The 13,641-nt window shown below is 41.6% G+C and overlaps 1 protein-coding gene across 1 annotated transcript; it reads right to left on the bottom strand.

Moving 5' to 3' along the window:
- Positions 1-1,563: 1,563 nt before the first annotated feature.
- LOC123962434 (transmembrane and coiled-coil domain protein 3-like) lies at positions 1,564-13,384 on the bottom strand. Its single transcript, XM_046038550.1, has 4 exons — positions 13,207-13,384; positions 4,228-5,189; positions 3,817-3,952; positions 1,564-3,541 (listed from the first exon to the last, which is right to left on the bottom strand). Exons 1-4 carry the CDS (start codon positions 13,270-13,272, stop codon positions 3,236-3,238), a joined length of 1,470 nt encoding a protein of 489 aa, XP_045894506.1. The 5' UTR covers positions 13,273-13,384; the 3' UTR covers positions 1,564-3,235.
- Between the last annotated feature and the right edge of the window lie 257 nt (positions 13,385-13,641).

Here is a 13,641-nt window from a genome sequence, read left to right as displayed (position 1 = left end):
TTTTTAAGCCTGCGTGTGTGTGTGTGTGTGTGTGTGTGTGTGTGTGTGTGGGTGGGTGGGTGGGTGGCTTCGTGCATGTGTGTGTTAGACAGGATCTCTGCGTCACACCATCCAGAGTATTTTTTCTTCCCCAGAGGCCTTAGTTGCTCCACAAATGCATGAGGCACAGGCAGTCCTCTTACACACACAAACACACACATACATACACACACACACACATAAACATGGACAAACAACTCACTCTTAAACTTAAGCTCTCATAAAGTACAGGAACACTGTGTGAGTCCCAGAGATCCCCAGTTAAGCTTTCTGTCTATCATTCCCTTTCCTGTATCACAACATGTCTGTGCCTCTCTGTTTTGCATGCAGGCAGGCACTAGTCAAGCAGACTAAACCGTGCACAATGCTGTTCCAGGTGACCCATATGACAGTGCAGCTGAGTTGCATGAGCTTCATTTTGTGTGTATGTGCATGTTTGTGTGTCCGTGTGTGTGGACATCCTGCTCCCTGACAGTGATATGCAGAAGTAACGTTGATGTCGTTTTGTTATTGCATATATGTGACATGTTGTATGTTATCTGTTAGTTGAAGCTGGTATTTTACATGTCACCTATGATGTGCCATTACATATCGTTGGGGCTCTGTGATGTAGTTGGAACTACGCTGTTGCATATTGTACCAGCTTGGCTTGTGATCATTAAAGTGATTGTAATTGAATTTAATCCATCTTGCTCTGATCATCAGCATCCTGGGTACCAAAATACACCCTGATGGGAACCACACCAGTCACAGTTACAGACAAGTATCAGTCTACAGAAAGCATTCCTGTTCACAGCATGGAATACAGTACGACCTAGATTTGATGTTGGAAATATACAGAAATATGCTACAATGAAGCCATGCATTTGCAAAATAATAGAAATGTGTAGAAAAACTGCTGCTGCAATGTGCATTTGTTACAACAGCAGAGGGTGCTACTCTTTCGCACTGCTTGTGATAATACTGCCGCATGAAAGTGTTTTCTATTTTCTGTGTAGTCCTAATGTTTGTGTCAAGTGATGGCATTGACAGAATGGAAATTATTTATTTGGATATGTAACATATATAAAACATGCGCAACATGTTGTCGATACCAAGAAGGCTGTGCAAGATACTGCAGCCTAGGTTTCCTTTATCTCTGTTGTGTCAACAGTGCAGCACCTATACCCCCTAGTGGTGGTGATTGAGTGAGTATTTTGCTGTAAGAGAACAGCGAATATTAGTGGTATTCATATTATTAGTGTAACTAACTGGAAACTATATGCTTATTAAGTTTTTCTAAGGGTTTTTTTCTGGTGCAAATGTTTCAAAAGAAAATAAAGACAATAATGACAAGGAAATATGCAGTTTTACTAATGAAGAGTGTACTTTCAGTGAGATGACAAACTTTCATCTCACTTTCTCTTTTTACACCAATGGCACAATGGTTAATCTCTGATTTAATGGCTGTTGCCCACACTACTGAGACTTCTCAATACCTTACATAACAAATACCAAACTCCAATTTCATACATCAGTCACAAGTTGATTAAAAAGGCTTGTTTAATTTAACAGAAATTGTCAGACAAAGGCACATAATGCATGAAAATACAACTGATTGATCACATAGTGCACCAGAGATAAAAAGAGGATGTAAACCAGATCTGTAGTTCTGCAGGTGAAACTCCCTCAAATATGTCAAAACAAGAACAAAAAAATATGATACAGTCAGTAGAGAGACGACAACGTCAACATAAACATGTTATTATGGCATACATGAAAAAGTGGTCTGTTGCTTCATGTGAGATCCTTACAGACAATGTTCGTAAGATAACATGAAATAATGCATTAGTCAAAAATAGGCTTGTAGTTTATCACTTAGAGCCTGTAATGTGCTCCTTTGTAATCATTGGAGTACTAAAGACGGTTTGTTGCTTCTTTAAAAAAAGGGAATTGCATTTTTCCTTGGAAAAAGACCTTGTTTCACAGTATAATCCATCGCTTCTCAATCACATTATTAGTAAAAGGCAAACATCAGACCCATAAAGAGGGCCAAGTAACAGACTGTTTTTTTTGTTGTATGGGTGTGTGCGCTTGTTGTTGTTGTGCTGCACTAGAGAGCTGGCGTGTGTTGATATTACCATGCTAGCACGGTAATGCAGTGGGATTGATTTTTGGCCCTTGGGAGAGGAGACAGCTGGTCTTATCAGAGCCCAGCAGTGGCTTCAGTGGTTATGGATCTCTCAGGCCAACATTAATGACACTTCCTCACCCAAACCTCCAGCACAACACAATGCCACTGTACACAAACTCACATAAAACCTTAATTCCTAAAAGAAACAGTCTAATAACAGTGCTCTTAGAAATATTGCACATGAAACATCAGAAATAGTAAACAGAAAAACTTTAAGAAATGACTGACCACACAGGGCAGACAAGGCAATAAGGAATAAAGACAACAAACAGCATGTCCATTGCCTCTGTGCTCTAGCCTGTAAATGTTATTAAAAGGAATAGTTCAACATTTGGGGAATTATGCTTATTCATTTTTTTGATGAGAGTTAGATTAGAAGATTGATAGCACTATCATGTCTGTATGCTAAATATGAAGCTCCAACCAGTAACCAGTTAGCTTAAATTAGCGTAAACAGGGGGAAACAGCTAGACTGTCTCTGTGCAAAGGTAATAAAATTCACCAACCAGCACCATTAGCATTTCATAACAAAGCCTGAGGTTTTGTTTGTGTGTGTGTGCATTCTTGTAACAGTTTGAGAGAAATTAAAGTCAGGCTGAAACAAAATGAGAAAGAATAAACATTTGCCAATTTGACCTCATCAACTGAAATTTTCCTAAAACTGGGAAAGCGTGAGTCCCATGTTGCTGATTGTAGTGATAATGCACTTCACCCTTCTTAATCCTTGAACTGACTATTTATGTCTTGCGATGATTTCATAGTAATCCTAGGGGAAGTTACACAATTGATATATAAATATTATTTTAAAGGTTAAATGAAAATTGTTAGCAACACCCAGTCAAGTTCTAAATAAGAAAAAAAAATCACCAACAAAATTTAACTTCAGTCTGATTAAAAAAAAAAACAGTGACCTCTGTAAATGCATGGCGATCGTGTCTTCTGACGATTGTACAACCAATCCTCTTAGACAGTCCTATCCTGACATGTTACTGCGATGTTGTTTGAAGTGTACACTGTTGCCTATCAGGCAGGCATCAGCAACTTGTCTATGGCATACTGTAAACGGTCCCAGTTCTTCCAGAACATGGTCAAAAAACAAACTCCCAGGAAGGTAGCTACCACATGGTACCGGCTCCTCATCAGTGGAGCGGCAAACTTGGCAGCAGTGGAGACGCACACCAGGATGACAGTGATGATGGCCAGCATGATGTTTATGCTCTTCCCCAGCAAGACTCGGGCATCACGGCTCTCGAGCTGGACCGTCTGCTGCTGCTGCTGCTGCTGGAGCTCCAGCTTGGATACTCGCGTCTGACACGACTCCAGAGCCTCCTGAGAAAGATGGAGAGAGACTTTGAGGGCCTGAATGTTTCCCAAATGCCATTTTGCTGACCTTTTAATGCTCAATTGCCGATATTCCCCCCAAAAGATAATTATGTATCATAGAGAGACATAAGGACAGAGATTTGTGTTGTCATAAATGTCAAATGACAAAACATCTAAAATAACAATTGTCTGCTGATACCCCACCCTAATGACACACAGGTAAGCCCCATGGTCTGCTGTTTCAAAGTCAAGCACCACAACATAGATTCACTATAATATACCTGTATGTCTCTGGCCCTTTCATGAGCTTGGTAGGCCACCCTCTCCTCGATGCTGGCCAGTTCCTGCTTCAGATCAGCCATCTCATGTTGGTGAAGCTCTGTCAGGTCATTCAGTTGGTCTTCCAAACGCCCATACCTGGCAGTCGATGATGACGGATGCAGAAATATTAGTAAAATGTATTATTTATAAGTAGTACTGTAAATGAAGAGCTTCTGCAGATGTTAATGTGATGAATTCTCTACCTTATAGTAAATACTTGTCTCCTAATTGTCTTTGTGCTATGGTTGTTTACATTTTTAGATGAATAGTAACTCTAAGTCTATTCTCAACCTGAGAATTGCCATAGCTTTAGACGTTAGGCCTGGTGCTGTATTCTGAAATATGAAGTAATAACATAAACATAAACATACCTGTATTTCTCCTCCTGCAGTGTTTGGCTGATAATGCCATACTCTCTCTTGAACTGAGACTTTAGCTCCTCTATATCCTCCTCCAGCTGGCTCTGGGCATCTTTAATCTCCCTCACCTCCTCTAGACTCAGTCTGCTCTGGCTGTCTCCCCCAGCCTGCTGGCCCTGTATCTGCCCTGCTGACACTCCTGCCGCCACAGGGTTCCCGTTACTGTCTGCTGAAATGGAAGCACTTCCTGAGGAGCACTCATCATCACTGGGATACTTGGGCTTGCCCACCAACGAGGTGCTGCTACTCAGCCCTTTTCCTGCACTGTCTGTGGGCAGCGGTGAAGAAGCATCCAGAGTGGTCTTGAGGTGGGCAATGTTGTCAGCACTGCCAAATTTGTTCCTGATAAGGTTGGCAAACTCTCTGGGCTTGCTGAAGAAGAAAGGAGGGGAAAGGGAAACACCTGGCCCAATGGTCTTGATCTTGTCCATGGTCGGGTGTCGGCCACTGCCAGTCATATCCCTCAGCAGCTCTCTGGGAGACACCCTGGGTATAGTGCTGTGTTTGACAGAGGATGGGTGAGCGGGTGAGCTGTGGTGGATGTCATTGTCTTTCATCTTTCGATGGTACTGCTCCAGCTTCTTTTGCATCTGGGAAATGTTTTGAGCTGACTTCTGGTTCTTCTTCTCAAACACCTGCTTGATGCGCCCTACCTGCTGCTTGTCCGCACTGTTCATCAGCTTCAGATACTCAGCTACGTTCTCGTCCCGCGCCGTCTGCTCAATCTTCAGCTGCTCTGTGACTTTCAGGATCTTCTGCTGGAGGTTGTCCAAGCAAGAACGACTACGCTGGACCTCAAAGCCCAGAGCAGGACCAGGACCTCCATCACTCAGATCCAGGTCCAAATTATTCTCTGAAGAACCCCGACGCATCGACAAAGGGATGCTCATAAAACTGGCCTCGGTACTCCGGTCCTACAAGGACGAGAAACAAAGATCAGATGCAGATACTGGATATCGAGCATTGGGGTGAAATGGAGGTGAACACCTTTAACTGTCCATAACAATCTACAATTTTATTGCAAAATTGTAAAATGTGTGCGCAACTACAGGCAGGCTGCAATATAACGAATATTTATAACAAACATTTTATCTTTACTCCAAAAAGATAATTGGATTAAACTGGAGGGTTGTTTTTTAAAGCTGATCTGCTGGTGTTGCTATGCCCTATAGTCTCCCCTGTAGCTGTGTCTAGTGGTTAGCTGCTTCCTCATGTCTAGTGAGATAAAATGTTAGAAAATGTCAGAATGACGTTAAAAATTTAACTAAGGGAATAATTTCCTTTAATGCTTTATTGGACTTTTCAGAATTTGCTCTTCATATACAGTACTTCTACAGTGAGTCTCTCTGTTATATTCAGCATTTCTGCTATTGGCACAGCGGTTGGAAGACAAGAAAGGCGCTATATAAGTGCAGTTCATTTACCGTTACCGTTTACAGTGAGACCATCTGGGTGTGTATGTAATGCTCTTATTACACGTCTGTTATATTTTAGGAGCCAGAACTTAATCCTGTTTGTTTATAGTGTAAGCACACAGATGACACAGCTGACAAAATTAAGATAACAGCTATTAATGTGTGTGAAAGAAGTGGAGCGTGCACATCTAATATAGGTCAGTAATAATGTCGCACAAGGCCAGAAGGCTCCGGAAATCCCTTTTCCAGACATTGTCCCCTATTTTTATAGTGAATTACCATTTCCCTGATAGAGGCTCAACATTACAGTCAGTGCACATTGACACATCAGTCAGAAACTGCAGAGCATAGCACTCTTGAGTTCTCTGCTGTTTATTTGAGGAAGTGAAACTAAATAAATATGGTTCAAGTAAGCAAATTTAACTATTCCAGGAAAACCTTGGCCTGAAGACCTTCCACAAAGAGGTTTCGGAACAGCATTTAAGAAGCAGCATTTTTAGAACAGAGGCGTTAGTTCAAGTGTAATGGCACTGCAATGCAATGGTGGCCTAACAAGCCACCGAATCTTGCAAGTTGACTATAGCACAACTCCAGTGTAATGATGAGGTGTAAGCTGATAGAGCCTAATACAAAGTGTTGTACAACAAGCACTGTGGGCTGTATAAAGCTGCACTAATCCTTAACAAATGTAACACTGCTAGTTTCAAGCAAATAAACAGATCACAACTAACACAAGCAGACCTGAGGCTCAATCCTGCTTAGCCTTTCCACACCACCACGTTATGGTTACATATTGCAAGCTTGTACCTTTACAATTGATGAAAGCATCTAGAGTTCACCACACACTGACACTCCTCAACACATGACTGCCAGGTGGAACTGAAGAAAGGGTTTACCAATAATCAGGTGATTAAGTATGACTAAACGTATGCTGGTGCGCACACGCTGAGTAACATGTAGCAGATACTTAGACAAACAGAAACATATTCAGCAGGACTATTGCTCTTTCAAACCAGTTGGATTTAAGCTATTTACTTGTTGTTGTCAGTATGACCTCACACTCAGTCAACTAGTCAAACTTGTTTGTGAGGGCGATACAGTGAGCAAGAATCAGGTGTGTCATCTCTGACTTCGCCATTTATAACTACATTGTGACTTCACCATAATGTGCAACAGAGAAACTGCTTTATACTTGTTTTTGTTTAGCCCTAGTGCAGTGTCAGTCTGTCTGTCGGTCCACCGCTTTGGTCCAGACTGAAATATCTCAACAACTATGGGATGAAATGTCATTCTGCAATGGACTGTAATCTCGCACAGATAATAATGACAACTAATAAATTTGGTGATCCCTTGACTTTTCCTGTAAAATGAACATGTGGTCAAAATTTCAAATTCAACATTTTCATCAGCCTCAGCTGTACTTTTACTTTGTGCGCTAACACAGGTGGTAAATAAGGTGGTAAATATGGTAAACAATATAATTATCATGCTACCATTAACATTTATCTCAAAGCACTGCTGTGCGTAAGTACAGCTTCAACAAGCTGCTAGCATGGCTGTAAACTCTAGTCTTGTTTGTACATGTATATAAAAATGTAGTTTTATTATTATTATTGTGCCCATAATTACACAGTACATACATAATGTATACTTATTTATGTATAGTGGGTAACGAGAGAATGCCATACTTCTCTCTACAAGCATGCCTACAGTATTTCAGCCTCTGTCCTCATCTCAATCTCCCCCCTTCTCTGGCATCTTTCCTTCTTGAACACAGGACTCATTGTTTGCAGAGAAAAACGCACACTTTGTCATGTCCTACCTCTGCTCCGTCCAGGACTCTGATGAGCAAGCTACTGCATATGGATTCACTGGCCTGCCTGACGTATAGCCTGAGGAGAACTGTGCCCAATCACAATCCCACTCCTCCCAGACTGTATGCAATATCAATTCAATTCAATACAATTCAATTCAGCTTAATTGGCATGAAAGTAAAACAATATCTCTTGTCAAAACAATGAGGCTCACACACAAGCTGCCCTTTTGTCAAATCTGTTTGTCATACAACAGAAAGAGGAGCCTAATATCCTCCTTCTACAAGAGGAAGTGTAGAGCAGGCTTGTGTGTAGGTTGCTCATGTTACCCAGTTTTTTTAGTTTTCAAATCACAAACACAAAGAGCTGCCTGTTCAACCAGACAGCTAGGACTGCATGCTATTTATGCAGTACTGGAATTAAGCTAGCTCCTCAGGCACTCTTCCACCAACGGCCTTAACTCTGAAACGCTGAAACTCAGGATTCTCTTCTGTAACATTAAGGGCCAAACACAGAGCACAGAAGTGTAAGTTTGTTGTTTCAAGGTGTTGTATCATAGATACAGGATGAGCATAAAATAGATCAAATCGTGGCCTGGCAAACAATTGATGGATCACTACTGAGGCCTTCAGCAAACGCAGACCTTGACAGGAGTGGGAGATTTTTAGAAAGAGTATCGATACAATTTCCATTTTCCCATGCGTGCACCTGCCGTAGTGAATGTCAAGCCAAAATTGTTTTCCACAGCTGGAATAAGGGGCCTGTGGCTTTTTCTTATAAAAACAAGATGGCTTTTGGCAAGACGAGGCCTGATTCATGAGAGCTGCTCAAATAACACGGATAACACTCCCCAGATGTTTTACACTAGAACCCAAAAATGAGTATGATGTCTGACAAGTTCCTGATAAGAGATTCTTCGGATATTGTTCCATTTCAATTTAATAAGCCTATTTCCACCGCCGCTGCTGCTACTCAAGATTTCTCTACCCACGCTTACTAACTCCTGGAGCAATCTGAGGGTCTCTCTGGATGAGTGGCTCTGCTAAATGAATTAGCCTCATGCTGATGAAAATGTGCTCCCAAATCTGCTGAGGAGCTGCCCTACTTTTCACTCCGTTTTTCCCAACACTTATGTAGGCGCAATCCAGGGGTTGTTGAGTTGAAACAGGGTGAGGATTGGCTCTTTGGGGGTGGCTGAAGACGGGGGGGGGGGGGGCTGCTGTACAAGACAGATGGCTGTGGTGATGACAGTTAGGTTAGGTGGACCGTCCATAACTGGGAGGTCACAGATTCAACCCAGGGTTTAATGAGGTGGTGTTCCCATCTACAGTCTAACCAGGTGACCTCTGAGGGTGTCCTTGAACAATCTGACGGACTCCTACGACTCATTGACTGAGATTCTGATTTAGTTGGCGGGCCGAGAGACCCATCTGTCTGATCATATGCTTAAAATTTGGTTCATCGCTATCAATGTGAGAAAATGTTGTCTTTGAAATTAACGAGCAAGGCATACGCCCACTGCTGTTTGACTCACCCATTGATATTAGTGTGTCAGTAGAGCAGAAGAAGAGAGACAGTAGAAAGTGGGAGACAAAACAGAGACAGGGCTACAGAAACTGAAACTGAAAAGAGATGAGAGGACAGGAAGAGAACAAAGGGGGAATGCTCCCAAACACATCACAGCAGCACACATAATCCCAATCATCATCACCATCTCCACAAGCAGGATCTACAGGAGGCTTTTGTGACCCCAGGGGGGCTCCTTCACACCTCAGCCCTGTATGAGCCCTCTGTTCCCCACGCTGTCCTACATACACACAGTGTCTGTCCAACACCATGACCCATTTAGTATGTTCTGACCTCACTAGACAGCATAACACAATGATCCAACTGCATTAGCCTCAATCTTAACCCAACAAGGGAGAGGTGTGTGTTGTTCTGATTGAGAAATCCACCCAAATCTTAGCTACATTTTCGGGACAAAATCGGGGGGAGTTGGGGGGGGAGTTGATAGAAACTACAGATGCTGCTTATCTTGCACTGCAGTGTGCTCTCTCTTGGATCAATGATCTAGTTAGTGATTTAAGTTTCATGCAAAAGTAGACCTTGCGCTTGTCTGCCGACCGAAGCACAACAAGAGTCAGGCAGCAATGCAGCAATTCAGCATTTAAGTCTTGAACTGTTCGACGACAAAACTACAGACCCTTTCTTACGCAAACAGGAAGGCACTTTACGAGGAAGTAATAAAATAAGTAAAGTACAACACAACCACAGCTGTAATCTGGTGAAACCATCAGTTCATAATGTACTGTAAGGTCAGGGCATACAGACACACAGACACAAGCCCAGGTGTCTACAGTGATCTGAAGAAATTGGATCAAAAGGATGAGATTGTGATGTGTGGATAGGCTGGCATTTATTTAGCATTCTCTTTGTCATTGCCTCTGTGCACCCCATAAACACACACACACACACACAGGGCAATGGAGCTGGCACACTCATTGAGATGGAACAAAACCGTCCCTTCAGCAGAGAACAGAACCACAGAGGGGAAGAAGCCTGTGGTGCTTATTGGTATTCCCTCCAGCTGATCTTCATGGCTACAGACACTCTCTCCCACTCAGAGCTCACACAGGGGAACGGGAAGAAAACCAGAGAGGGAAAGAGTGAGAGCGACAGGGAGCACATCTTTGATTGTAGTCAGAAAGCTGACCCAACATCTCCTCCTCCTCCTCCTCCTCCTCCTCTTATCTGCATCCCACAGCTCTGCCTATGTGGCTACACTTTGATTGTAAAACCTTTTTTTAGAGGCCAAACAGTTCGACTCATCAGAATTAAAGGGGGGGGGGGACTAGCAAGAGAGTTTGAAGTCTTGAGTTTCCTCAATGACTAATCTCCAGGAGGTCAGTGGAATTAATTGCTTAAGACGTATTCACTATTATCTCATAGACAAGCTGGTCCAGGACTAAATCAATAGCCCATTAACACTCCCAGCGTCTGCTTGCCCCCATGGACTGGGAATGTACTTAATGGGATTCAATTAAGATAAATATGCAGCTATATGCAATGTACAGATTCAAAGTGAGAGAGCGAATAGAGCTGATGACATATCAGGGTTGGTGGAGAGTCAAGCAGCACATTAGCTGTGAAAAACATAATAGACCTCAAAAAAGGAGAGAATAAAAAAGGGGACAATAGTTGCCATTTAATGACTAAAAACATTCAGAACATAGCATATTAAAAGATTGCTAATTATACTGATGTGATGGCTAATATGTTTTGACTTTTTTCTGGTATGAACCACTACAGGAAAAGCATAAGGTCAATTTAAAGACAAAGATGTCGCTGAGAAATGGCACGCAAATCTCTACAGAGCCACCATCCAATGAGCATTAAAGAAGTTTCTGGAAAGAAGCCACTCAAACTTGTTGGTGTTGCATCATCTTTGGCCTCTAACCCACTATATCTGCTGCACAATGGCTTTTTGAGAAACAAAACTGGAATGTCATTTGGGGCCAACAAAAGGAGGAAAAGCATAATTACACAGTCCAGTGATAATAAACCAACCAAATCGTTAGAAATGTTGTTCCATTAGAGTGTGTTGGTGGTTGTTGTGGTTATTCCACAACCGTCTAATTGTTTACTTGAGAAGCTGGCTCTGAAGAGCTGCATACAATTCTTTCGAGCTCTACTCCAGGGGAAAAGGTATTCATTTCATTAATTGAGAAAGTGTTCCATTTTGATCTGAAGTATCTACAATTGCTCACAGGGCAGCAGGGTTTTTTAATAAGAGCTAAACAGGCCGAAGAAGACCTGCAAGAGCTCGCATTGCTTTGCGTGACCCCAATGATGGGTAAATCAAAATGTCATTCTCCTCCTTTGAGCATTATGGGTGATAAGAGTGGAAGCCCTGAAGGCTCATACATAAACTGGGAAGAGAAACAACCTGCTGCATGATACCTGACTTACTTTCTGGTTGCACAACACTCACAGTTGACGGAGCGTTCCTTTCCTCGATGTCAATGTGACAGAGAGCACCTGGGTATGAACAGATAATCAGGTTGATCTGTCACAGCCTTTAGAGGATTTTTCTGAACATCATAACATTCACATTAGCAAATGAATGAGTGGTTTTCCCCAGAACCTGTTAACGTACAGTTGAAGTGTTTTTGTTTGTTTGTTTGTTTTTATCCGAGTGACTGGTTTCAGGATAGGGGAGTCTTAGTTTGTGCAGATTGTTTAGCTCTTTCAGGCACATTTGTGATTTGGGCTATGTAAATAAAATTGACTGACTTGAACTGCTCAATATGTATCTTACATACATTTCATTTCAATAAGATACGCTCTGACAGTAATCAGGACATTCCTCTATGTGAAGGGAAACTGGACTTGGTTGAAGATACTTAAAAGTATATTTCAAGTATCTTCTACCAAGTCCAGATGCCCTTGATTTTAACCCTCCTTGGATAAACATGACCTGGATGAGAATCTTCACAGACATTTCTCTATGTGATTTCAACCCACTCTTTGCTGTAGGCTTAGAATTAATGTTTTCAAAACATTAGCATTATTCATACAGTTAACTTATTACAGATTTCACATGCAATTATTATATTGTGTGAAATGTAAGATATTGTAAGAATATAGGGGTTAATAAAAATTATGTGATCACGTTAGTTAAATTTTTACTCTAGATTAGGCATTGAGTGACCACAAAAACAGAAACACTTGTAAAATGGAATGCACTAGCTCTGCAATAAATTCCCTACCTAAGACTTTAAGTTTATATTTAGAGTATCACTTTAGTTGTTTTTGTGTTGACTTGAATTTATGGTACAATTTGAGGTTGTACTTTGAAATACTTTGTCCATCTTGTTGGAAGACAAATATTAGAAACACCTGCAATCCAATACAACATCCTCAAAAACTACATTATAAAGAAATGACCATATAGATGAATCAACATCCATCAAAATGACCCGTTTCTATTCAAAACAAGAACTGAACTACATTGTACAAAATGTCTCCAAATTTTGATTAGAGCTGAAACATTTAGTTGACTTGTTATGATTAATGAAACAGTAAACAATTTTGACAATCAATTAGAGTCATTTTTAAGTAAAACCAAACCCCCAAAATTTACTGGATCCAACTTCTCCCATAGGCATATTTTGCATGTTTCTTGAACTGGAAATCTATTTGGGTTTTGGACTGTTAAACACGCAGTTTAAAACAGACATCAATTTGGGCTCTGGGAACTTGTCGAGGCCATTTTTACTACTTAATGACATAGCTATTATAGACCAAACAATAAATTGAACGATAGTCAGATTAATCGATATGGTAATGAATCCCCAACCCTAATATCGATGTAACGCGGAACAGAACGATTATTGTGCCTTTTGGCTGTCAACTACCGGACCAGGATTTTGTCTGTGGTACACAGTACTAATACTACTACAGTTTACAGTGACAGATACTTCAAGAGATCGTTGGACCACCGCAACACCTCCATAAAGATGTCCGTAAATGTATCACGGGGTTAAACTCTTTGTTAGGAGAAATATGCAGCTGTAAGACGACGCAGCTGCTGGTTTCACATGACGTGGAGATCAACAGACAACAATGTATCGCTGGTACAGTACGGGACCTGCCGTTTATGACACAACGATGCTGACAAAAAACACCCACATGATACTCACCATCCGGCTGCCGAGGTATTTCTCTACTTCGGATAAACTTCGCACGGACACGTTGGCGCTGGGCATACTAATCCCGTGTTTGCGGTCAGTTAGGAGCTGGAAGTTCTTCAGTTCAGGACCAGGACTAGTTTGAACTCACGCCTGATCCCGTTTCCATATTGAGCCCCGTTTCTTTCCCTCTCTCTCTCTCTCTCTCTCATATACACACGCGCATACACAGAGGCTGCTCTCTTCAACATAAAAAACACTATGTGTGTGAACCCAAACCCCGCCTATTTCTCTCTGCAGGGTGGCTGAGCGAGGAGGGGTTAACTCTTTCAACACGCGTGCCTTCCAGTGGTAGATTGTTCAGTGCCTGAAATCTAATTTTTGGGAGTAAAAATTGACCATAAATAATGCCTCAAAGCACATACATTTTTATCAAAGTGGTCTAAT

This window comes from Micropterus dolomieu, linkage group LG22 (assembly GCF_021292245.1).
Source record: "Micropterus dolomieu isolate WLL.071019.BEF.003 ecotype Adirondacks linkage group LG22, ASM2129224v1, whole genome shotgun sequence".
Lineage (NCBI taxonomy): Eukaryota > Metazoa > Chordata > Actinopteri > Centrarchiformes > Centrarchidae > Micropterus > Micropterus dolomieu.
This window is presented reverse-complemented; position numbering and strand designations above follow the sequence as displayed.